At 36.9% G+C, this 27,260-nt stretch overlaps 1 protein-coding gene across 1 annotated transcript; it reads left to right on the forward strand.

Moving 5' to 3' along the window:
* Positions 1-10,616: 10,616 nt before the first annotated feature.
* On the forward strand, positions 10,617-26,172 carry LOC103520816 (DNA ligase 1). Its single transcript, XM_008485916.3, has 6 exons — positions 10,617-10,637; positions 13,612-13,860; positions 23,279-23,495; positions 23,713-23,811; positions 24,428-24,717; positions 25,153-26,172. Exons 1-6 carry the CDS (start codon positions 10,617-10,619, stop codon positions 25,420-25,422), a joined length of 1,146 nt encoding a protein of 381 aa, XP_008484138.2. The 3' UTR covers positions 25,423-26,172.
* Positions 26,173-27,260: the final 1,088 nt, after the last annotated feature.

The raw sequence follows: 27,260 nt of genomic DNA on the forward strand, positions 1-27,260 counted from the left end.
GGAAAAACAACTTATTTAATTGGATTTCAAATGGGTAATAATAATATAGATAAAAAAAGCTTTTGAACAAGATGGGAAGATGGATGTGCTGGCTGAAAGACATAATGATGACAGCGAACTGCCACATCAATCAGAGGATTCTTCAAAACAGTAGCCAACAAAGTAGCAAGTGCCAAAAAGATTGCCAACATTTGGTGACAGATAGGCACCAGAAGACGAAGAAAAAGAAAGGAAGGAGAGAAAGAAGAAGAAAAAGAAAAGAAGAAGACGACGAAGCCGAGAAAGAAGAAGAAATCACTAAAAATGACAGTCAAAAACACCATTACATTGTAGAAGGATTAAAGAAACAATTGGACCAAACTATTGTAGAAGGAATAGATAAACTACCAAACGGTAGTCTTAGCTGCGGGTGTTTTATCTAAAGTTTCATTACCAACAGCCTAAAATCTAAAAAAAAAGTAATCAAGTAATTGATAGTTGGACCATTTGATCTATTATTATTTATGTAATCATTTATTCATTTTAAAGTATTTATCATTTGGTTGGCAACTATACCAGAGAAGGGCCACAATATGATGACTTCAAGATCTTAAATTTGCAATTATGTTTGTAACACTAATACCTACCACTGAACACATAAAACATTTCTTGGTAACTTTGTAACAATATTTATAAGCACACTCATAATAATAAGAATAATTATTATCTTGATTTAACTGAGACCGTACTCGTATAAATATAAAGTGAACTATATTGTCTACAGTGTGGTCCAAAATGAGAGGACAAATCAGAAAGATATGCTGAAAATCAATAAATTATGAACGACGTAAGTGGCGGCCGGCCTAAATTACCTATTGGAAAATAAAGGTAAAATTGGTGGAGATGCCAAAATCACCTGAGCCAAATTTATACACAAAAATACGAAATCCTGAAATTGGAAATTAGTGGAGGCGCTGAAATTCCACTTTTCTTTCTTACGGAGACTTTCTCACTAAGACTTTCTTTGTGAAAACTATGATTTCTTCTTAAGATGGCTACGACACTGTCCAAATGAATTCATTTCAATCTAGAACGCCATTTATTTCTAAACTGCTGCTGCCAAGCGTTCTTGACTGCGGATAGGCACCAGAAGACGAAGAAAAAGAAAGGAAGGAGAGAAAGAAGAAGAAAAAGAAAAGAAGAAGACGAAGCCGAGAAAGAAGAAGAAATCACTAAAAATGACAGTCAAAAACACCGTTACATTGTAGAAGGATTAAAGAAACAATTGGACCAAACTATTGTAGAAGGAATAGATAAACTACCAAACGGTAGTCTTAGCTGCGGGTTGTATTGTAGAACTGGTCCTAAGCATAAATAGTAATTTACACTCATGATTGTCATGCTGTAAATGGAATCATTGATGGCCTTGAGTTATTAATTTAAACAGAATTAGGCTCTCCTGACATATAAGAGGACAAATCAGAAAGATATGCTGAAAATCAATAAGTTATGAACGACGTAAGTGGCGGCCGGCCTAAATAACCTATTAGAAAATAAAGGTAAAATTGGTGGAGATGCCAAAATCACCTGAACCAAATTTATACACAAAAATACGATATTCTGAAATTGGAAATTAGTGGAGGCGCTGAAATTCCACTTTTCTTTCTTACGGAGACTTTCTCACTAAGACTCTCTTTGTGAAGACTATGATTTCTTCTTGAGATGGCTACGACACTGTCCAAATGAATTCATTTCAATCTAGAACGCCATTTATTTCTAAACTGCTGCTGCCAAGCGTTCTTGACTGCTGAAACAGCTCTAATTGACTGAAACCCATATTCATAATTGACGTCGAATCTACAATACCATTCCCCGAGCACTAAAAACAACATTAAAAAATCCCTAATGGTCCCCCCCGAACGCTGTTTAATGCTTGCTAATGGCGGGCCTATACGTGATTACAGAAGCAACCGTCTAAGTAACTGTTCCATTTAGTTTTGAGTTTTATATTTTCTACTTGGATTGAAGTTTCTTTCTGTTGTAGACAATATGCTGAGTCACTGTTTTTTACTTTCTGATATATTCTTTAACAGATTTTTATTTTTTTACATCTTGAAATGTTTGTTGACAAAGTAGGTATCCAGCCTGGAAAAACTTATAGCAGATCCTTTTAATCCCTGATGATGTGTGTCGTAGAAGTTGGCTGCTTGGCTCTTTTCAGAATTCAGGAAATAATCTAACTTCAATGTATTTTATGTGCAAATAAAACATATTCTATTCTATTCTAACAATACGTACCATGTAGAACCATCACCTTTCTCTACTTAATGGAACAGTTATTTTCCGCAAAAGAATAACGTGTAACTCCAATTAACAATTAAGGTAATAGGATTGTATCTGAGCGCACGGTAGTGCCCTAGGCCAAGTTCCAGCAAGCACTACCTAGTGTATCTTTACACGAATCCATTCACCCGGATTTTCCTATTTATTTATCATAATACTAAATATTATTGCCGATTTGCTAAAGCAATTATATCGCAACATTTCAAAGTCTGCACGACAGATTCGCGTGAATCAAAACGAGGATAAAACTAAGAATCATGGCGCGCAATAATCATGTTATTTTATTGCTGATTATTATTACTATTAATATTATTACTATTGATTATTATTATACTATTATTATTGGTACTATTAAGGAGCGCGGTAGCGCTCCGCCCCGCCAAGTCAAGAAAGTTTGACCGCGCTACTAGAGATATTATACGCGACAGGGAAAGTAAGCGGAGAACGACATTTGTGACGAGCATTTATGCTTAACGGAATTAAAATTCCTTTTTACTTTCTATTACCCTTACGTATAGGGAACCTATACAAGGTAATGAGAAAGTATTGCAATCGGTCCAAATCTACAGTGTGGTCCAAAATAAAGACTTCAGAAACACGAAAATTATAAGCATAGTAGAAACACTGAAGAAATGAGTTGATAGTGTGAATATGAGCAAAACCATAACATAATTTCAAATGAAGTGTGAGATTAAATATTGTTTTGATCAAAAAGCATATTTTTCCAAATTCGAATATACAGTGCTCCAGTTAAATGTTTGTCACTTTGTAAACATTAACTACCCAGAATATTTTAAGTTTTAATTTTAAAATTAGATTTTATTTTCTAATGGGATCACCCAGTAAATTTCCGTGCATTAAAAAAACCGAACATGCATTCAACAACAAAGGTACCCACCATTATTTCCAGTTGGAATGGAGACAAACGGAGCAAGATAAAGTAAATAGAAAAAAAATAATAAAACTTAATAAAAGAGAATAAATATACAAGAGCATGAAAAAAATAAAACAAAATGCAAATAAAAAGTAAATCGTATGCAGAATGTGCGATTCCACAAGCAGATATATTAGAAAAGAAGAAGAAAAATGGCAACAAAACATATAAATGTACATAACTTAAACGACATAAATATTAAACCCTTGAGAAAAATATCGGTTCATGTTTAATGCATACGGCTCATTATCTTTATTAAAATAACGAGACATAAGAAACTAACTTGTCGTTTGGATATTGTGTAACAAGGACTGCTATAGTAATGGCATCTATTTGATAGAGACTATCTCTAGTACTTTATACAACACACGACTGCATTCGATTCCCAATTAAAATGTGAAGAAGTTTATCTATACTTTGTAGAGTCCTTATGAGATATTTCATGTCGTTAGAGAGATTTATCAAAGTGTTCAAGTGGGATACAAATACAAGTAGATATCTTGGAATACTGATGGCGATGACTATGGATATGAGTGTCCCTCTTTTAAATAGTATAAAATTATGTATAAAGGCTGAAATGGGCACATGGGTAGGCTATGGGTTATGGGTAGATATAGGCTTTAGACGCCTATTTTTTTTCTAGCTTTCTTTGAAGTGACAAAGGTTCTCCTAAAGTTCTTCCATGAAAGCACTGATCTTTCCTTTCTGATATTGGAAATACCTTACCATGAAGTGTGCCTGGCAAATACTCCCAGACGGCAAATGTTCTGCTTCTGAGAGTACTTATTCACATCATTGAGAGCTTTCAGATGAAAATGGCCTATATGGCCAACATCTAAGGCCTCTATCCCTCTATGGCCAAACCTGAAGGCATCTATCCCTCTATGTGGGAACTATAAGGCCCCTCTGTACAAACTTTAAGGCCTCTATGGCTGTGGCCTATGGGCAGATGAACTCAATGGCCAAAAAATCTCGCACTCAACCTCTCATAAAATAGAATAGAATTTCAATAGTATTTTCAAAAACTATTCCTCCAAAAAATTCCTCCTAGACCCGGGTGTAATGTCGAGTTCAAGATATTTCTAATCTTGGAAGCCACATAAATTAGAATTACCACACATATATAATTCCAGAGATGATGTGTCTAATATATGAAACCAATATGGCAGCCATATTAGTTCCATATGGAAGAACACATGCTTTGGAAAGATAAATCCTTTATCCTGGGGGTTTTAAATTTGGAAGAAGTACACCAAGAGAAGTGAGCTCCCAAATTATATTTTCGAGGGAATTGGATTGAGATTTTTTTTTTTTTTAAGATACCTCTAGGTATCTATCTAGCTACCTAGCTAATTATAAATAATTTTAATGAGACACTGAAAACCGGGTGTTTCATTCGGATATACAGGATGTCTCAAAAGTCAGTTTATATCTAATCTGATACTTCCTAAAAATGTAAAATTTAAAGAGGAAGAAACAAAAATCAACTCAATGTCAAGTCTATCGAGAGCTCATGGTAACATGCAGATAAATTTTATAATAAGAAATCATAATAATTCTACTTTGCTGTTCAATCATCCATAGGTATCACCATCCAACTAAAAGAAAAAAAAAATGAATTAGTGGATGTGTCAAAATTTCCCGAAGTTGTCATTCAGTTCTTCTAAGAGTGACACCATTGCGAATATTTTGTTATTTATGATGATATTATTTTAACGAACATGTTGTCTTTATTCTTAATTATTAGTTTCAATTTTAATGTCCTGTCCTTCCAAAGTTGTATTACCTTGTAGATTTTGTACAACATGAACAGTTCCGGTAGGTTTAGAGCAGGGGTGGCCAGACTTTTTTCGTTGCGGTTCCCTTCTTAACTTTCAAAAGTGTTCGAGGTTCCCCTCCGGCCCCCCCCCACCCACACCCAAAGAATAAAAAATAAACTCACCTATTTTTGTTGCTAAGCCATTTTTTCTTCAAAATGGCATCTGCCAACTTCTGGAAATCCACTTCATACCTAACCCTCGAGCGGTCAAGGGTCAAGCGAAAACTATACTAAACCCCTTCCTCCTCTCTCTACTCTCACGCTTTGCTTTCTCCTCTTTCCAAGAATCAGTGAATTTCTTTTTACAACTTGTTTCCGTATAGCTGCGTTTACCACACCTTCAAACCGATCCCGATGGATAATAATACCTATGTAGGTACCTACCTAAACCTACCGAAATATTCAAATATCTCCATTAGGTACTCAATAAAGTACATTTACACTTTTACTTCCGTTCCCGTTTTTTTTTTTTTTTTTTTTTGTTCTCTCAAAAATAAGCTTGCGGTTCCCTTGGGAACCGCGGTCCCGGTTTGGCCACCCTCGGTTTAGAGGAAAATGTTAGACATGTGGATTGACAAGATGGTTTACAATGAATGGTTGGATAGGAAATGTTAGATAGAAAAAGAGTGTGACACTTCAAACACCATTCCTCAAGTTTTTGAATCCTCTTTTTTTTTTTTTTTTTTTTTTTTTTTTCATGGAAAGATGAACAACTGTCTTATGTCTTCCACCTTTGGCCTTTTGAGCTGAAACTTCCGTCCTTTTAATTGGTCCAAAGTCAGGGGTTGTTATCCAAATCTTCTGCTTAGTAGCTCACATCTTTGCTATTATTAAGTTTGTTGATCTAATTCATGTTCAGCATGTTTTTTACTTCTGTGGATGCTAACTGCCAAGGCTCACATGGATGGAAATGGGACAGATAATTCATTAGATGAAATTTGTTCTGCAATAACTCTCGAACAGTTACGAGTTGGTCCAATTTGATGAAATTTGGTATACAACTTTACTTACTTCTGTACATAAAGGGGGTTTCCTGGTTACATTTTAGGATTTTCACATTTTTAGGCCCAATTGTGGCCAAGTAGGGGCCTTTTCATGGGTACAACGTACAACTTGCAGTTCACTGATCCACTTACAGTAATATAGAATCCTAGGATCCTGCCGCTACACATCAGTCTGGAGACTTGAGTTTGAGCCTCTTGATTACAAATTCCAGAGACTTCATTCTTCAAAGAATCGACCAAAGCTCGGAACAAATCTCACATTAAGCTATTCCAGCTCCAAAAAAACGTTTCTTAAATCTCACATACGCTATTATACCAGCTTCAAAAACGTTTCTTTGAATGGTCAATAACTCTTACTTATGACGTTCTCCTTCATTTTAATGGATGTAAATCGAGTTTATTTTCATACATAACATATGTGCATCTCCCATAACCAAAGCTCAGTCTCCTGCCATCACCAAAAAAACCACTGAAGCTTTTAACAGTGAACTCACAGGATTTTAAGATTTCCTACCTGAAACCAAAGAAGCAGAGGTTAAATTAGCTAATGGCAATGACTTGCAAGAATCGGATAAACGGGTTAAATCGGACGACTAATACCCGATCTTATAGGACATAGGTTCAGCTCATCAGAAGCTTTGACTACATCCAGATAGAAAATTAAAACAAAGAGCTAACAAAGGTTCTTTGATTAACCGTTAGTCACCTTCAATATGTATTTGTACATTTTATTCTCTGGTGAACTTTGAAACCTGCCATTATTCTTCCATTGGCGCCATAGTGGCAAAGGCGGTCGCTCATAAATTAGAAAGGCGCAGGTTCAACCCTAGCTGAAGAATAGGACTCTCATTTATTTTACAATTTAACCACACCGTAATGTGTAGAACGCTGAAGATTGGGTGGTGGAAAATGCTTCAGACATTACCGTTTCCTAATGGTTACAATCCATGTAGTGTCCACTTTGAAATAAAAGAGTACATTAATATCCAGAGGTCAGAGAGCCACTCAGGTGCCTCCTTCACGCACAGGAAAATAGCAACATCAGGGGAAGTAACGCCCTAGAAAGTGAAAATGGAATCGTGATGGGCCATAAGATTTGAGGATGTACGAACGTTTCCATTCGACCAAATACCTCACACGATTTGGACAAACTCAACTGTAAGAGGAGATAGAATAAACCTTACTTACTAAAATAGATAGAAAATAGGTAGATATAACATAGGAATAGGTTGGATATACACGGTGAGCCAGAAACACGGGCTGGGGTGATTGAATTCTGCCAAAAGATTGAACCACCCAGAAAATCTTAGGAAATTTTAACGTTGAACCAAATGTCCGACCATTCAAACTGCAAAGTTTTACGTGGCGTGAAGCTAATGACTTATGACTTCTGAGCTAGTGAGATCAACGGAAATTTGAAGAGTAAAAATTTCATGAGAACTAGCAAAAAATGCCTCGGATATCGAAATTGCCTCTATTTTTACTTCCTCCTTTGTAAGATCATTGAATGCCTTTAAACTATTGGCCTACCAAAATCTCCTGCATTTATTCTATTCTGATCATCACTATTATAAATGGCCAAGTTGTCACTGCCAAAGCGCCACCCTATATGAAACGACAAAGGAAGCAGTCAGTAAGGCTGAGCGTCCACAGGATTAACAAAGATATGCCAGGAATAACTGATCAACCAACAAGCACGCCTGATGAATACTTAACAAGCGCTGATGTAGAGACACTGAAGAAAATGTAAACAAAACGAATATAAACAAACACATGACACCCTCGCATGTGGTATGAAAGATAATGCTCGAAGGTAGGGTATCAATATTATGAATACAAACATGGTGGAAGGAACAGATATACCGATAGATTCCATGATTATTCTAGAAGGTGTTGAAGATGATTTAAATGACAACATTGAAGCAATCATGAAAGAACATTGAATGTGGAAGTGGGGAGTCAGAAGACAATGCATTTCATGAAAAACATAATATGTACCTACAATCCTACATGTTTGTTAAATCTCCTTCAATTAAATAAATAAATGTCTAAAACAAAATACCTATGATGTTGAAGATGGTGATGGGCTTGATGTTGGAACTGATTAAACGTGCCCAACACCTCAATAAGCCCAGGCTGGATACTTCAGGTCTTTTGACTAATCTGTCAAACAAATTTAAAATAATACCCATTCTGTACAGACTGTACAGAATGGGTATTGTACAGATCTTCTTTAAAGCCTCATTCTAAAAATCGGTCAAGAATGGTGATGGGCTTGATCTCGGAACTGATTAAACGTGCCCAACACCTCAATAAGCCCAGGTTGGATACATCAGGTCTTTTGACTAATCTGTCAAACAGATTTAAAATAATACCCATTCTGTACAGACTGTACAGAATGGGTATTGTACAGATCTTCTTTAAAGCCTCATTCTAAAAATCGGTCAAGTAAAAAATGGCCACCATTGATGGCAACATCATAACAAAAACAAAAGCCATTTCTATCTTCTCAAGAACCAATAAGGCTGCCTCTATATTGTTTTTAATACCTGAACAACATTTTTTTACTGCATTTTATAATTATATTCTGACCGAACAATAAACAACAATAAAGTTACGTTTATCTCTCTGAACATGGCTCTTTTATGGGCCTCATGATTTTTAAATATCATTTAATGGCATTACAACATTTTTTTACTGCATTTTATAATTATATTCTGACCAAACAATAAACAACAATAAAGTTACGTTTATCTCTCTGAACATGGCTCTTTTATGGGCCTCATGATTTTTAAATATCATTTAATGGCATATTATGGGGTTTTGTGGAAAAAAAAATCAGCATTACCTCGAACTATCTATGAGAAAAAAATATGATGGTGGTATGAAGTATTAAAATGATAGTATTAAGGCTATATTAGGTTTTAAAATGATAATTATTGAACTTACCACCACAGACGACTCGATCGAACGGACTCATCCAATCTGGAAGAGAAGAAAACAATAAAATAATTAGTGACATTAAAAAAAAAAAAACAAAGAAAAAAAAATAGGACTCATCCGATCTGGAAGAGAAGAAAACGATAAAATAATTAGTGGCATAAAAAACTAAGAATAAAAAAAAAAATAAATATAGGTAGACTAGGAAGTAAAAGATAAGAAACATATTATGTAGGAGAGAATGGTGGAAATTTTCCTTAAAGCCATTATACTTACGAGTTGGTATTTTGGTTAAGCGAAAGAGGAATTATTTAATTCGAAATAATATGTATAAACTTCCCCCAGACTCATTGACAGAAAAGCTATGGCTTTCATAAAATTGATAACCAAAAAAATTGATCATTAACAGAATCAAGAATTGAAGCATTTTCCTCGCTCTTTAAAGCAGAACGAGTCAGGGAGAAGAAGAATACGTGGAAATATTTGCTATCTATGATCTAAATATCCAGCATGAAATTTCATTAAAAAGAAACAGCCATTACGTCTACAATAAGAGTATCGATTAAATACTGAAAATGTGGAGCAAGCATTTGAAACATGCAATAAAAAAGAAATGGGGAAAAGTATAGAAATACTTATTAGACATAGATATACCTACCTATAGTTAAGTTATACATATAAAAAAGCAAAAAGAGATGTGAAGAAATTTGAAATGGTTGAATTTTTGAAAGTATTACCTAATATTGTAGAAGAAAATTGTACAAGTACCAAGGAAGATATGGGAATTTTATCCACAGATATTATTATTTTTCCTTGGGTTTTTGTTGGCTTTATCTAAAGTTTCATTATACCAACAGCCTAAAATCAAAAAAAAGGTATTCAAGTAATTGATAGTTGGACCATTTGATCTATTGTTATTTATGTAATCATTTATTTTATTCATTTTAAAGTATTTATCATTTGGTTGGCAACTATACCAGAGAAGGGAAGTGCCACAACATGATGACTTGAAGATCTTAAATTTGCAATAATTATGTTCGTAACACTAATACCTACCACTGAACACATAAAACATTTCTTGGTAACTTTGTAACAATATTTATAAGCACACTCATAATAATAAGAATAATTATTATCTTGATTTAACTGAGACCGTACTCGTATAAATATAAAGTGAACTATATTGTCTACAGTGTAGTCCAAAATAAAGACTTCAGAAACACGAAAATTATAAGCATAGTAGAAACACTGAAGAAATGAGTTGTTGATAGTGTGGATATGAACAAAACCATAACATAATTTCAAATGTAGTGTGAGATTAAATATTGTTTTGATCAAAAAGCATTTTTTTTTTTTTTTTTTTCAATTCGAATATACAGTGCCCCAGTTATTCAAAACATGGCAAAATAAGCAATTTTTCAAAGAATCAGATGCAACTGTATAACATTTTTCCTTGGAACGTCAAATAAAAATTGAATTTTCAACTTTTGAAAATAATTTTTCGCTGTTTTGACTTCGGATTTCGATTTTTTGCAATTTTTTCTTCCTTTCTTCTTAAAGTTTTATATTTTCCCTAAAAATGCTTAAAATATGGAAGATGTCTCGTACACCAAGAGAAGTGAGCTCCCCAATTATATTTTTGAGGGAATTTGATTGAGATTTTTTTTTAAGATACCTCTAGGTATCTATCTAGCTACCTAGCTAATTATAAATAATTTTAATGAGACACTGAAAACCGGGTGTTTCATTCGGATATACAGGATGTCTCAAAAGTCAGTTTATATCTAATCTGATACTTCCTAAAAATGTAAAATTTAAAGAGGAAGAAACAAAAATCAACTCAATGTCAAGTCTATCGAGAGCTCATGGTAACATGCAGATAAATTTTATAATAAGAAATCATAATAATTCTACTTTGCTGTTCAATCATCCATAGGTATCACCATCCAACGCTCAATGTCAAGCCTATCGAGAGTTCATGGTAACATGCAGATAAATTTTATAATAAGAAATCATAATAATTCTACTTTGCTGTTCAATCATCCATAGGTATCACCATCCAACTAAAAGAAAAAAAAAATGAATTAGTGGATGTGTCAAAATTTCCCGAAGTTGTCATTCAGTTCTTCTAAGAGTGACACCATTGCGAATATTTTGTTATTTATGATGATATTATTTTAACGAACATGTTGTCTTTATTCTTAATTATTAGTTTCAATTTTAATGTCCTGTCCTTCCAAAGTTGTATTACCTTGTAGATTTTGTACAACATGAAGAGTTCCAGTAGGTTTAGAGGAAATGTTAGACATGTGGATTACAAGATGGTTTACATGAATGGTTGGATAGGAAATGTTAGATTAGGAAAATGAGTGTGACACTTCAACACCATTCCTCAAGTTTTTGAATCCTCATTAAAAATGCTAATGAGGCCATTTTTTTCATGGAAAGATGAACAACTGTCTGATGTCTTCCACCTTTGGCCTTTTGAGCTGAGACTTCCGTCATTTTAATTGGTCCAAATCAGGGGGTGTTATCCAAATCTTCTTCATAATAGTAGCTCACATCTTTGTTATTATTAAATTTGTTGATCTAATTCATGTTCAGGATGTTTTTTACTTCTGTGGATGCTAACTTCCAAGGCTCACATGGATGGAAATGGGACAGATAATTCATTAGATGAAATTTGTTCTGCAATAACTCTCGAACAGTTACGAGTTGGTCCTATTTGATGAAATTTGGTACCTATACAACTTTACTTGCTTCAGTACATACGGTTTCCTGGTTACATTTTAGGATTTTCACATTTTTAGGCCTAATTGTGGCTAAGTTGAGGCCTTTTCATGAGTACAACGTACAACTTGCAGTTCACTGATCCACTTACAGTAATATAGAATCCTAGGATCCTACCGCTACACATCACTGATCCTACCGCTTACACATCACTGATCCTACCACTACACATCAGTCTTGAGACTTGAGTTTGAGCCTCTTGATTACAAATTCCAGAGACTTCGTTCTTCAAAGAATCGACCAAAGCTCGGAACAAATCTCACATTAAGCTATTCCAGCTCCAAAAAACGTTTCTTAAATCTCACATACGCTATTATACCAGCTCCAGAAACGTTTCTTTGAATGGTCAATAACTCTTACTTATGACGTTCTCCTTCATTTTAATGGATGTAAATCGAGTTTATTTTCATACATAATTTGGACGCCGCTAAAAAGTCCATTTTAAAAATAATGGAGTCAAACACTCATGAGTTATTTTTTTATTATTATTTTATTTTATTTTTTGTATGAATTTTTAATTTCACGTTTCAATTTTTTTTTCGAAAAACATGAGCTTTAATTTTATTCCGGCTTTAAGATTTATGTTTTTCTACAGGGTGTGAAAAAATCATGTGATCTTTTTTTATTGGTGTTATTTTAGTGGAATTTTAACTCTTCATGTTTTACCGTTTTGAAGCCATTCCTGATTGGTGGTGCTGCAGTTCATCCCTTGACAATTTGATAACTCATTAGTTCATCTGCTTACGATTCCCTAAATCCATTGTTATCTCTATTATTAATACAGAACCGACAAAATCATGTCTGGGTCACCCTGTATATCAAATTTTAATTACAATAATATTCATTATTCTAATGGTAATGGTACTTCTAATGAATGATAAGCAATTCCTTTATAAAATGATAGTGTTAAGGCTATATTAGGTTTTAAAATGATAATTATTGGACTTACCACCACAGACGACTCGATCGAACGGACTCATCCAATCTGGAAGAGAAGAAAGCAATAAAATAATTAGTGACATTAAAAACCAAAGAATGAAAACTGACCATCGAAAATTTTGCCCGAATACATTACTTTCCTTCTTACAGGATAAGGGTAAGGAACTTGAAAAAATAAATTGTAGGTAGACTAGGAAGTATAAGAGAAAAAAAAAAACATTGGAGAGAATTTTGAAAATGTTGTTTAAAGTAATACCTACGAGTAGCTATAGTTAAGCAAAAGGAAAAAGAGGAACTATTTCATTCGAAATAAGTAATATAAAACTTCCCCAGCTCCATTGACAGAACAGCTATGGCTTTCATAAAATTCATAACCAAAGAATTTGATCAACAGAATCAAGAATCGAAGCATTTTCCTCGCTCTTTAAATCAGAAGAAGAAGAAGAAGACGTGGAAATATTTGCTATCTATGATCTAAATATCCAGCATGAAATTTCATTAAAAAGAAACAGCCATTACGTCTACAATAAGAGTATAATGAAGAGGTGCACTATTCAACTGATAGCATAATGGGACAACTTGTCCTCAGCTGAGAATCTAAATAAAGCAATACCTACTGATACTTCAAAATCAGAAGAAAAAAAAATCGCAAAAAATATACAAAATTGAAAATACTACCATAGAAATTAAAACCATACAAAAATGCTTGCAAAAACTTCTAAATCCCCAATACTTCCATTACCATCAGATATCGTTGTTAGGTACATAAGAGTAGTATCATGACTACTTCAAAGATATGGATACAACACTTCGCGAAACTTTTGACAAAAAAAAAACCTTTAAACACATTGCATAACCATTAGAATGCTTACTCTGACGTCAAAGTACCTTACATAACCGCAATTCGTTTTCCGCAGGTACGCGACGACCTGCAGTCCGCCAAACAGATGCTGGCGCTCGAGCTGCGGAACAAGGAGACCCTCGAGCGGGAAAACAAGAAGTTGGCGGCCAAAGTGGCGGCCCTGGAAGCGGAACTGGAGAAAGAGAAACAGATGCGGCAGCAGGACGCAGGCACCAAGATTGTCAAGATGAAGACCGACGAGGATGAATTGGTAAGTGGCCTTCGTGAAGGACTTTCGACGAAAAAGAGTTCAGCCAGTTCACACTGCACGAAATAAATTTTCATCATTTTTTTTTTTTTTTTTTTTTTTTTTTTTTTTTTTTTTTTTGTGGTGCACGTACAAATGAAAAACAAATTTTTGTAAATAAAAACCTCCCAGTACGAATAGTACGATGAGAAGCGGGCATTTGTTTTCAAAACTTCCCCTCTTTTTACGCTCCAAGGAGGTTGGGAACGAGCGATAATGCGTCAACCTAGAAAAGTGAAGACAAAACAGAAATCGAAGTTTTTATTGACGCCTGGAATATATTTGTAGATATGCAATGTGCTTCATACTATTTCACGCCGTTGTCCTCTTGTTTCTTGTTCGAGAATCATTTGCGCTAATTTTTATCGCGCTTTTTTTTATACCTACGATCGCGCTTTGCGCTAATCTCCATAATTTTGCCCAATTTCTCACGCGGAAATTTTTCTCCATTTTTTTCCCGGTTCCACAGTAACCTTCTGATTTATTAATTTATTTATGAGATTCACCGAATTTGCAGGTCGGTAGGTACCTATTTTATTTTTCCTTCTAAAAATACTTGGTTTCTGAGTAGGTAGGTTACCTTTTTATTTTGTAAGTACCTCAGATCTTAGTATCGAGATAACAGGTACCTACCTACCTAACATCAATCGGGACGAATTTAATTACCTACATATTCATAATCTTCATAACTTGTTTCCTGGTAGGTACCTACAAACTCATAAAACGCAAAATTATAGGTACCTACCTGCCTATAAAATTCAAATGGAGTTAAGGTAGGTATAATGTATTATTTTGCAAAACATCTTCCCAACATGCCTGTTCAAGCGTTGATCGTTATCAATATGGGATTTACGACTTAACCCTTCAGCGCGCAATGTTGTAGGTAATTCTCAAAAAAGAAAAGAAAAAAAATCGGAAGCCCGTAAGTAATTGTATCAAATTTGATGATCTTGAGCATTGATTATTGAATTATTAAAAATTGGATACTGAAAATTTAATTTTTCATTCCGCTATCTAATGATCAAAGACCTATAAGATCCTTCTCTCTTCGATTTCGGGACGATAAGACCATAGCAGTTACAGTTCCCTCTGTCAAGCGCTTACAAGATATTAGACCCTTTTCCCTTCCAAGGTGACTAGGCTGGTATAAATGATTTAAGATTAACGTAGCCAGCCTAGTTAGCTTAGTTGGTAGTGCGTCTGCCTTGTAAGCGCTAGGCCGCGGGTTCGATTCCCGCCCGGGGCGGATTTTATCCTGCTGGGATAATGTTCATTCTCGGAACGGTTGGCTTTTTCCTATCCTGTCTTCCTTCTCTCTTCGATTTCGGGACGATAAGACCATAGCAGTTACAGTTCCCTCTTAGTACTTTATACAACACACGACTGGATTCGATTCCCAATTAAAATGTGAAGAAACTAACTTGTCGTTTGGATATTGTGTAACAAGGACTGCTATAGTAATGGCATCTATTTGATAGAGACTATCCCTAGTACTTTATACCATTACAAAATATCCTGCACATCAAAATGCATGATGCATTTTTTATTCTATGCATGTTGAATGCACCTCTGGAGAATAAATTTTATAAAAAACGAAAGTAGGCAACTGTAAAATATAAATATCCAACAATACCTTTTTTACCTTTCTTTTAATAGAAGAAGAAATAATAATAATAAAAAAAACATTGAACCTATGTTAAAACTTCTAAACCCTTCAATAAAAAGAAAGCTAGAAAAAAGAGTTAAAGAAAGGATTGAGAGTATAGAACGGAACGACCCATAAAAACAATAGGGTTAAAAGGCCTATAAAAGTCCATTGTTGTCAAATGGAGCAAAGGTCCTTGAGTTATGTGAGAAAAGAAAACACATGAGTTTTGTGTCTAGTACTTTATACAACACACGACTGCATTCGATTCCCAATTAAAATGTGAAGAAGTTTATCTATACTTTGTAGAGTCCTTATGAGATATTTCATGTCGTTAGAGAGATTTATCAAAGTGTTCAAGTGGGATACAAATACAAGTAGATATCTTGGAATACTGATGGCGATGACTATGGATATGAGTGTCCCTCTTTAGGTACCTTAATTGTTAGGCCACGGTAGTGCGCTAGGCCAAGTTCCAGCAAGCACTACCTAGTGTATCTTTACACGAATCCATTCGCCCGGATTTTCCTATTTATTTATCATAATACTAAATATTATTGCCGATTTGCTACAGCAATAATATCGCAACATTTCAAAGTATGCACGACAGATTCGCGTGAATCAAAACGAAGAAAAAACTAAGAATCATGGCGCGCAATAATCATGTTATTTTATTGCTGACTATTATTACTATTAATATTATTATTACTATTATTAATAGTACTATTAGTATTAGTATAATTATTATTGATATGACGATGTATAGGAACTCTTCATACTTCAAATCGTCCAGTAATGGCCACTTTGGCCACCAAGAGGACAGCTAAACATCTACATAATATTTTAGTTTATGTGTTATTGTGTTATGTCCCTCTTTTAAATAGTATAAAATTATCTATAAAGGCCGAAATGGGTACATGGGTAGGCTATGGGTTATGGGTAGATATAGGCTTTAGACGCCTATTTTTTTCTAGCTTTCTTTGAAGTGACAAAGGTTCTCCTAAAGCTCTTCCATGAAAGCACTGATCTTTCCTTTCTTTAGGATATTGGAAATACCTTACCATGAAGTGTGCCTGGCAAATACTAGTGTGAAAATGGCCTATATGGCCAACACCTAAGGCCTCTATCCCTCTATGGCCAAACCTTAAGGCCTCTATCTCTCTATGCGGGAACTGTAAGACCTCTCTGGACAAACTTTAAGGCCTCTATGGCTGTGGCCTATGGGCAGATGAACTCAATGGCCAAAAAATCTCGCACTCAACCTCTCATAAAATAGAATAAAATTTCAATAATATTTTCGAAAATTATTCCTCCAAAAAATTCCTCCTAGACCCGGGTGTAATGTCGAGTTCAAGATATTTCTAATCTTGGAAGCCACATAAATTAGAATTACTATTAGTATAATTATTATTGATATGACGATGTATAGGAACTCTTCATACTTCAAATCGTCCAGTAATGGCCACTTTGGCCACCATGCGTTCCATGACGAGACAGAGTGCCAATAAAACCAACCTGGTACTGCGCCCGGTGTGGTCGATCGCGCCTTCAAAATACTTGCCCAATCGCGAATTGCAAGAATCAGATAAACGGGTTAAATCGGACGACTAATACCCGATCTTATAGGACATATAGGTTCAGCTCAACAGAAGCTTTGACTACATCCAGATAGAAAATTCAAACAAAGAGCTAACAAAGGTTCTTTGATTAACCGTTAGTCCCCTTCAATATGTATTTGTACATTTTATTCTCTGGTGAACTTTGAAACCTGCCATTATTCTTCCATTGGCGCCATAGTAGCAAAGGCGGTCGCTCATAAACAAAAAGGCGCAGGTTCAACCCTAGCTGAAGAATAGGACTCTCATTTATTTTACAATTTAACCACACCGTAATGTGTAGAACGCTGAAGATTGGGTGGTGGAAAATGCCTCAGACATTACCGTTTCCTAATGGTTACAATCCATGTAATGTCCACTTTGAAATCAAAGAGTACATTAATATCCAGAGGTCAGAGAGCCACTCAGGTTCCTCCTTCACGCACAGGAAAATAGCAACATCAGGGGAAGTAACGCCCTAAAAAGTGAAAATGGATTCGTGATGGCCATAAGATTTGAAGATGTATGAACGTTTCTATTCGACCAAATACCTCACACGATTTGGACAAACTCAACTGTAAGAGGAGATAGAATATAACCTTACTTACTAAAATATATAGAAAATAGGTTGATATAACATAGGAATAGGTTGGATATACACGGTGAGCCAGAAACACGGGCTGGGGTGATTGAATTCTGTCAAAAGATTGAACCACCCAGAAAATCTTAGGAAATTTTAACGTTGAACCAAATGTCCAACCATTCAAACGGCAAAGTTTTACCTGGCGTGGAGCTAATGACTTCTGACCTCTGAGCTATTGAGATCAATGGAAAATTTGAAGATTAAAAATTTCATGAGAACTAGCAAAAAATGCATCGGACATCGAAATTACCTCTATTTTTACTTTCTCCTTTGTAAGATCATTGAATGCCTTTAAACTATTGGCCTACCAAAATCTCCTGCATTTATTCTATTCTGACCATCACTATTATAAATGGCCAAGTTGTCACTGCCAAAGCGCCACCCTATATGAAACGACAAAGGAAGCAGTCAGTAAGGCTGAGCGTCCACAGGATTAACAAAGATATGCCAGGAATAACTGATCAACCAACAAACACGCTTGATGAATACTTAACAAGCACTGATGTAGAGACACTGAAGAAAATGTAAACAAAACGAATATAAACAAACACATGACACCCTCGCATATGGTATGAAAGATAATGCTCGAAGGTAGGGTATCAATATTATCAATACAAACATGGTGGAAGGAACAGATATACCGATAGATTCCATAATATTCTAGAAGGTGTTGAAGATGATTTGAATGACAACATTGAAGCAATCATGAAAGAACATTGAATGTGGAAGTGGGGAGTCAGAAGACAATGCATTTCATGAAAGACATAATATGTACCTACAATCCTACATGTTTGTTAAATCTCCTTCAATTAAATAAATAAATGTCTAAAACAAAATACCTATGATGTTGGTAGTACTTTGATATAAAATTTAGCTCGATCCGACAACCAGGACCGGAGTTATGACCTATTCAAAAAATGTTCATAGTTCCATGTTCTTCCGCCAATAGAGCCAAATTAATTTTGATCGGCGATTTGGCCTTCAAATAGGTCCCACTAATGATCCATATTAAAATCCAGACTCGAAACTTTAACCTCAGTTAATCCTTCTATTACCGTAAGATAGGATGTTCCCTCAATCTGTCATGCCTCTCTTACTGGTCACGAAATGTATCACATCCGTTTTGAACAAGTCGATAATCCATTTTGTTTTCAGGAGCGGCCAATGCCGGTCATCAACGGAGGCCGAGGGCTGCTCACTCACAGTCAGCTCAAATCTACTGACTGCCCGGGGAAACCGATAGAGGGCGCCATACGCACGTTGCCACATTGGACCGGCGAGAAACCTCCGGCAACACCGCATAAGGCGGCTATGAAAACCGGTTCTGAGGACGTTTGAAGTAAAACCCATTCTGACCACACTTTTTTTTTCTTTGTTTTTAAGGCCTAGGGTCCGAATTAATAAACAACGTTAAAAGAGACGCTGAAGTAATAGTAACAACACATATCACAGTATACTTATAGGGAAATTGCAGATCTTAGAATCCTGTGTCTGTCGTACTATAATGGACCCATATCGTAGTATTTTCTTCATCAGATCAGCCATTGTTTACTGAACCCAAGGCTTTGGTGCTGCTGGTCTACTATAGTTGACCACAAAAAGCACATGCCATATTGAAATTGTATGGCATTCTTCACCAGATTATTAATTTGGTTTCTTGTTTCCCCTAAATTCACGTGCGTATTAAATACATAGCATATAGTGAGCTTTCACTCCCATGGAGATATTTTAGAAATATGATGTATTTTTTCCTATGTATCTATGTAATTTTAAAAGAACTTTATTATTGTATAGTTAATTTATTAATTATTACAAGTAATAAGTTTAAGGTCAAAGACATCTACTTTGCATGGTACAGGTGGTCTACTGGATCAGATAAACTCATGATCTCTAATTTCCTGTCTTTGCTACCAACATATATAAAAAAAAGTGAAAACGTTCACCAAATTTTCATCAAAATCGGACCAATTGCTCGGGAGTTGTTTCGGAGCAAGACTCATACTGCAGAGTGGCTAACTGAGAGCAAAAATTGTTGAGTTACATTTGATCTCAAGTCATTCTCACGTTAAATTTGACCATTCTGGACCGAAAGGGATTGAATTTTTCAATATATTCATTGAAATTAGGCCAAATGGTGTTATTTTTAGCCGGACATAAAGTATTAGCCGACCTGTTTAAGTAGGAAAAGGCTAGGAAGAAGAAGAATCCAAAGATGAAAGTTAGTCGATTTTTCATTTACTTTTTCTGTTGAGATTGTGGGCCTCACTTGTCCTGAGGTCCTGTAAAGGCGCTTTTGCTGAGTACCAACGTGAAGATAGTACTAGAACCACTAAAGTATTTCTAGCTATGCCCCCAAGGTGGTAACGCAGCCAGCGTGGTGAGTGTTTTCTGTAAATCACTCAGTTTGAGCTTGCTTTTCGGCAAGGCAGATGGATGGAAATTTGTGCTCGGATTCTGGAGTTCAAAATGGGGTCCTGTAAAGGCGCTTTTGCTGAGTACCAACGTGAAGATAGTACTAGAACCACTAAAGTATTTCTACCTATGCCCCCAAGGTGGTAACGCAGCCAGCGTGCTGAGTGTTTTCTGTAAATCACTCAGTTTGAGCTTGCTTTTCGGCAAGGCAGATGGATGGAAATTTGTGCTCGGATTCTGGAGTTCAAATAACTTCCCTCTTTGTTCCAGTTTCAAAAACCGGTTCTCAGAAAAGTCGATCCAGTTCCTGAGAAGAAGCCAGCATCAAATGGAGCCGAGGTAAGTGGTCAATAATTACAGAACCCTTTGAAAACCTCACAGCGATCATAGTGTAGGTAACTGTAAACGTTGCTTTATAGTCCCCTACACAAACCATAGTACATAGATAGACTAGTTTTTCCAGAAGACACATGATTTGTACGATTTCAAATCTATTCGTTCCTCAAGTATCCTTTTCACCTTACCGCTAGGTTCCAACAAGACACTTGGGTCCAGAACCTCTAGAGGTAGGTAGGTAGATATTTTTTTTTTTTTTATTTACTATAACAATTCATTCACAAGCACATTAAACACTTCAGCTGAAAAGATGAAGTTTTTGTCAACTGTGGAGGAAACACTCATAACACTATCATCCACCTCTCACTCTATCATCGTCAAAGCAAAAGTCATCGGCTATATTTATAAAAATCCGACAAACACACACTCAATCTACGTCACCCTTCTGAGAGGGACGGGCGGGGGCAAGGGGTGATAGGAGGGGGCGATTTTGGTTTGATTGAAGAGGACCAAATGATTTCCCGCCTATCAAAGGGTCAAATTGTTTACGTCATTTGAAAATAATGTTGTAGCACATCCTTTTTTACTCTACGAAAAGTTCGTAAAGTAGTGTACACAGGTCTGTCTCGCTGGAGGACGTACACAGGTCTGTCTCGCTGGAGGTCGTGAAACTAAGACAAAACCAGCCTTGTCAAGCCACAGACAATAACAGTGGCTGAATGGGAATACGGTCAAATCCGTCTCAGGAAGTAGGGTACAACGAAAAAGTCTACAGTGTACTGTCAGTATACTGTCTACAGGTCTAACTCTACTGTCTACTGTCACCCCAGCTGTGTTTACACAATTACACCATGAATCTATGTTGTCGATGCAGTATGGATGGTTTTGGACGACATCGATCGACGCGACTGCCGTCGACCATGTGTGGACACAGCTTAAGACCATCCTCCGTAGCTGCGGCCTAGTTGGCGTGAGAACAATTGAAATGGTTTAAATTTGCTCCCGGGCTCGTGAAAACAATTGACATCGAAATCCCAGCGAAAGAATCAAGTAGCTTCCAGAGACAAGTGGGTGCTCTCATTGGACGAAAAGCGTTATAGGGGAGAGCAATCTGCGTGGTAATTCATGGACCATACTCTCCCACCATTCGTGGTAATTCATGGAACATATAGAACATATTCTCCTACCTTCGAACATATTGGCAGTTAAGCAATAGAAAACACTCGGAATTTGCCAAATTTCTGCAAAACTACGAGTAGTAGTGGCTCGTACCTCGTACCACTGGTGAGCGCGCAAAAAAAAATATACTTTTTTCGACAGATTAGACCAGTACTTCTCAAAGTTGTTGCCACCGCGGCACACTTCTCAGATCCGATCTTTCCACGGCGGACTCTCAAATCTCGCGACAAACCCAAGGCGACCTCAAGGCACACTGAAGTGTCCCGGCACACAGTTTGAGAAGCACCGAATTAGACATTAGAATCTTGAGAAGAATCCACAAGGCGAGGTCAATATCCTGGAGCATTCTCTACCACCTAACCCTTCGTAGATTCATATTAGCTTAACCCATCCTTTAGGGCTGTTTGCCCCTACATCTAAGCCTCAGAGGGGACTTTTTGTGTATGGAGTTAAGCAGATAACCCAGCGCTTAGTAATTATGTGGCCCAATCTTGAAACAAAAGAAGATGAAATGGCATGCGTGAGACATGAATGGCTTGATTAAATTAATCTTATACATTCGACAACTTTTTACCAAGTCAGGTATGTGGAATAGTTTTATCGACTTGACGATTCTCTTGCTACAAAGTCCCAAACTAAAACGTTCCTTTTTTCCGCAAAATCCCCTATCAGTAGGTGGCCTATAAAACTCCGCAATTACTTGACATCCTCTAAAACTTCTTTCTTCCACAAAATTTCATATTAATATATTCCGTTTTTTCCGCAAAATCCCCAATTCACATCATCTGAAAGTCGAGAATTAATACCTATCCTTTGGAACTCTAGATTCATCTAAAACTTTCTTTCTTCAAGAAAATTCAAAACTTATTATTCTTTAGAGCTGTAAGTAGATTTATCTAAAACTTCCTTTCTTCCGGTAAAATCCCTAACCAAATTCCTCTATAACTCTAGATTAGTCTAAAACTTTTCTTCCGGAAAATGCCCCATTAATCCCAAACTCTTTTCCACACAAAACGGAGCCCCAAAACCCATCAATTAATACCCTCTTCAAACTTTTTTCCGCAGAAAACAAAGCCCCTCTCAGCGAGACGCAGAAGAAGCGGATAGAGCAGCTCAAGAGCCGGCCCCGGAGGCGGCCCGAGGTTTACCGACTCGAGATTGAGATGAAACGAGGATTTCCCTATTTAATTGCCAGGTCAACCTCGGATTGAACTCAATCCTGAGACAATCCACGGCAGTAAAACTCGACCTTAGTGTGGTCACATGGCCAACGAGGAAAAATTCGATTGTAACTTCGAAGAAAAGTTTGTTCAGTGTGAACGGGCTGTACCAGTGGTCTTTCCTTTTCATTGAGAACTTTTTATGAAGAAGTCCACAGAATAATAGAGTTTATCTTACTGCTGGGATCTAACAGGCCTTGTGGGCCCAGGGCCTGCAGAAAATAGCCTTTTCAACTTTCCACATCCTTTGTGTTCTTTTTTATAACAACAGAATTGGGACAGCCTTTTCCCTGTGATAATAAAATCGTATCATAATAATATAATCGGCATCTATTTCCTTTCATGTTTCCAGCTCATCAAAAAACTCAAAGAAGAGAACGAAGAGGCAGAGCGTGCCAACAAGGAGATGGAAGAAAGGTACAAAGCATCCGCCGAAGAACTGGACAATACCAGACGCAAGCTGGAAAGCGCCTGGCTCCTCAACCAAGAACTGGAGAACCAACTGAAGAGTGTGCAACAGCATGCGGGCAACATGATACCCATCATGAAACAGCCGAGTAGGAAACTGGGTGAGTGAAACATCAAAATGAAACGGAATGAGGGCTATTATCAGGTGGAACAATGATCTGTGGACGGACAATGAGTTTCATCAGATTTTTTTTTCTTTAATGTCCAGAAGGCAATGCAATTTAAATGAGAGTGTTAGTACCGAATTAGTACCGTCCCATATTATAGTAACGAATTTTTGGCACGTTTTTTTAACCCATTTGACCTCTCTGTTCCCAGTGATGCAAAACACGTTACACGGGAAATCCATCGAAATCCTGTCGTCTGATGAGGATGAGGACAGTGATGAAGAAGAATCAGAGACTGAGAGTGAGGAGGGTAAGTCGAAACGATTGTCATTATCGGCAGAGAATCCATTGATGAACGAACGAAGTGACATTCAAGTTTTAGCTCGACGATTTTTCATTTAGGCACATGGTTCGTCTGCTTTGTCAGCAACTTTAAGGACCCCGTAGAGGCTAATTTTTCCGAGTTTGCCTTCTGTAAAAAGTACCTAACAATAACGGACTTGTTTTGCAGACTTAGTCACTTACTTCCGTATCCGTGAAATAGGAAAGGCACCTATCTCACGGTGTTGGAAGGATTGGGGTTTAAACTCTGTACTTGTTTAGACTGCTGGGTCAAAGGGAATTTCAGTCTTATACCAGCGGGATAAACAAGGTGTATTCTATTGTCTATTCTATTTTATTCTACTTGTTTAGACTTGCTGGAGTAAAGGGACTTTTCAGTCTCATTCGAGCAGAATAAACAAACAATTAATTCACATCTACCCTCTTTTTTTTCTAGTTAAGCAAGGTCTTTTTACTGAACTGTTACTTGTATGTATTCTTTAACCCATCAAATATACGAGACCTTGTTTAGACTGCTGGGGTAAAGGGACTTTTCAGTCTCATTCGAGCAGAATAAACAAGGTATATTCCATTCTATTTCACAGAGAGTGACACGGAAGACAACGAGGCGAAGGAAGAGAAGCGGCAGGGGCGGGAACTCAAAATGCTCAACAACAAGCTGAAAACTTACCGCGACAAGCATCAGAGGGCACGGACCGAGCGAAAGTCCCTGCGGGGGGACGTGAAACAGCAGCAGCGCCTGTTGAAGGAAGAGAAGAAGAAGTACAAGGTCCTTCAGAAGGAGGTGGACAAGATGGCCAAGCTCATGAAAGACAACGAGGGAGACGAGGACGAAGAAGAGGACGAGGAGGATCCGAAAGAGGATGAAGAAGAGGTAGGTTGAAAAACCATGGGTGGTTCTGTTTCACCGTCGTCGCGCCAGTCGCCAGTGGTGGTGGTCGAAAGGGCCTTCGAGGGAGATACTGCAGGTCATTAAGAATCAAGATATTTTTTAAGATACTCACATACCTCTAGAGAGCTTAGCATATTTAAGTAAAGATACTTACTTACATACCTCTAGAATGCTCTAGAATCTAGATCAGCGATTCCCAAAAGGAGCCTTCACAATTGAAAAAGGGGGCCACATAGAAAAAAGTTTGGGAACCGCATCTCTAGATAGTTTGAAGATAAGAAGTAGGTACTTCATGATAAGTATCAAATTCACGTAGAATGACTAACTACCTAGTCCAGCGTATTCAAAATAACCACTTTTCCCTGAGTATTTTCCCCGTTTTTCCCCTCCTCAAAATCTCTCTTTCTTTTTTCCCAGGAAACCGAAAGCGAATCAGAGAGCGAAAGCGAGGACTCTTCAGATGAAGTCAGCGAGGCGGACCTTCCCGAGAGCGCTCCGTTCGATCAGAAGAAGCTCCAACTCTCCAACCGAGCTAAGAAGCACGAAACCCGACTCAATTCGTTGAAGAAAGGCAATTACCTGCTGAAAGCGAACATCGACCGGTTGCAGGACGATCTCATTCGACAGCGAGACATGTCGCTGGCCCTGCAGGAGGATTTGAACTCTGTGCTTGCTGAATTGGGATAGACACTGTCTACCCTAGACAGAGTGCCTATGAGGCAGCGTCAAAAGGGTAAACATCCATGGGTGGTATTAATGCAATTAATTTTGCAGAAGAAAAAACTCAGTACTTGCTGATCTGGTATAGACAAGGGCCTAACTACGAGACAATTGCATAAACAGTAAACATCAATGGGTGGTATTCATGCAAAACCTGTCTAATTAGGAGAAAGAGGGCAGCATATTTGAACTCAGTTCTTGCTGAATTGGGGTAGACAAGGGCCTACAAGACATCACCTGAACATCCATGGGTGGTATTCAAGCAAATTTAAGTATGCAGAAGAAAATTTTCATAGAAAAAAAAGTTAGAGGAACACCCATAAATCGGAGCAGCATGGGTGACCAGCCCTCGTAGAAGCTTAATCCAACTTTTAGGGTGGTTTGTCCCTACACCCAAGCCTCAGAGTGGGCATTTTGTGTAAACAAATCAGTCAAATGAACAAATCAACCCTACTTGGGAAGGGGTTCTTCAATGTTCTAAGTATAGTCTCTGACACATAATATTGCTTTTCAATGAACAGATCTGAGTGCACAGCAGTGCACCAGGCCAAGTTCCAGCAAACATGCCTGTTTCTGTTTTCTGATCAATGTTAAACCCAAATGTACCTAATCTAGCTTTAAGTAGATAACTATACCTGCTTACCTAGTTAAATACCTATTTATTTTATTTATTTTTCTTATACAAATAAAATTTCTTTAAATTAAAAAGAAGGAAAATTACACAACTGTCCATTTACTTAAAGATGCCTGCTAGCTGAAGATGCATTTTAGCTATCAGGCATCTGTCTTCTGTTATCCTGCCTTAAGTAATGATGTTTTGTGGTCAAGATACTCGCATGATAAAGTGGAGTGCATGGGTTCAAGCCCAGAAAGGGAATGGAGTTTTGTCTTTATTAATTAGAGAATTTCAAAATCAATTAGGTATACTTAGTAGTTAGTAGCCTGCTACTGGAGTAAAGGAAATCATCAATAATATTCAAGCCATAAAAATAAGAACCATTTCTTCTTTGGAAGCTAAAGAGCACCCGCTTTTCTGGTGTGGGGCAGGTGGGCAGCCCACTATAGTATCCGCTATTAAAAACATTCAACAACCACTAAAGTTAACGTTAACACATACCTACCTATTGAGTTTGGTTGACATAAGGATTAGTGACCATCAGGGCAATCATTGACTTACAGTCCCACTTGTATGGGTGAGGTTTGTGAGGAGACGGGTAGCTGAATGGATAGCAAAACCCCTGTGACTAAAACCCCAGCAGTTATGTGTACAGTGACATTAAACTCCTACCAACACAAACACCCAAACAGTACTTGTGCAGAAGTCATGTCCGTGGAATATTGCTACCAAAGGAACTGGCACAAACGAGCAGTGACCAGTGTTATTATAGGGTCAGGTTAAATGCAAGAAGGAGTTTTCACAATATTAGAGCAGTGATTAGTGTTATTATAGGGTTAGGTTAAACACAAAAAGGAGCTTTTCTTTTCCACGGACGTGACTTCTGCATAGTTACCTGCACAGACACTTACCTACATTTCATGGACCATCCAATCTTCTTTAGATACCTATTTTTATCCCAGTTTTGTTCTTCACTGTAAACATGCACTGATAAGAGCTAAGTGCATGAGTACCACAGTTCTAACCCCTTCAAATTAAAGAGCTAGGGCGCTTAGGGTAAAACTGGTATTAATCGCTAGTTGCCTACACAATATTACACTACAAAATTATATGGAAAAATGAAAGATAAAAGCTGGGAAAATCTTTTTTCGTTTTTTTTTTTTTTTTTTTTCCTTCGGAAAACTCCGAA

Source organism: Diaphorina citri, unplaced genomic scaffold (genome assembly GCF_000475195.1).
Source record: "Diaphorina citri unplaced genomic scaffold, Diaci psyllid genome assembly version 1.1 scaffold72, whole genome shotgun sequence".
NCBI lineage: Eukaryota > Metazoa > Arthropoda > Insecta > Hemiptera > Psyllidae > Diaphorina > Diaphorina citri.

Bases quoted from the DNA above. Each gene is read 5' to 3' on its own strand.
- LOC103520816 (XM_008485916.3), top strand. From the start codon at position 10,617: ATGTCTCGTACACCAAGAGAA. The intron at 23,496-23,712 runs GTGAGTGAAACA...CTCTGTTCCCAG, and splicing joins ACAGCCGAGTAGGAAACTGG to TGATGCAAAACACGTTACAC. The intron at 24,718-25,152 runs GTAGGTTGAAAA...CTTTTTTCCCAG, and splicing joins CGAAAGAGGATGAAGAAGAG to GAAACCGAAAGCGAATCAGA.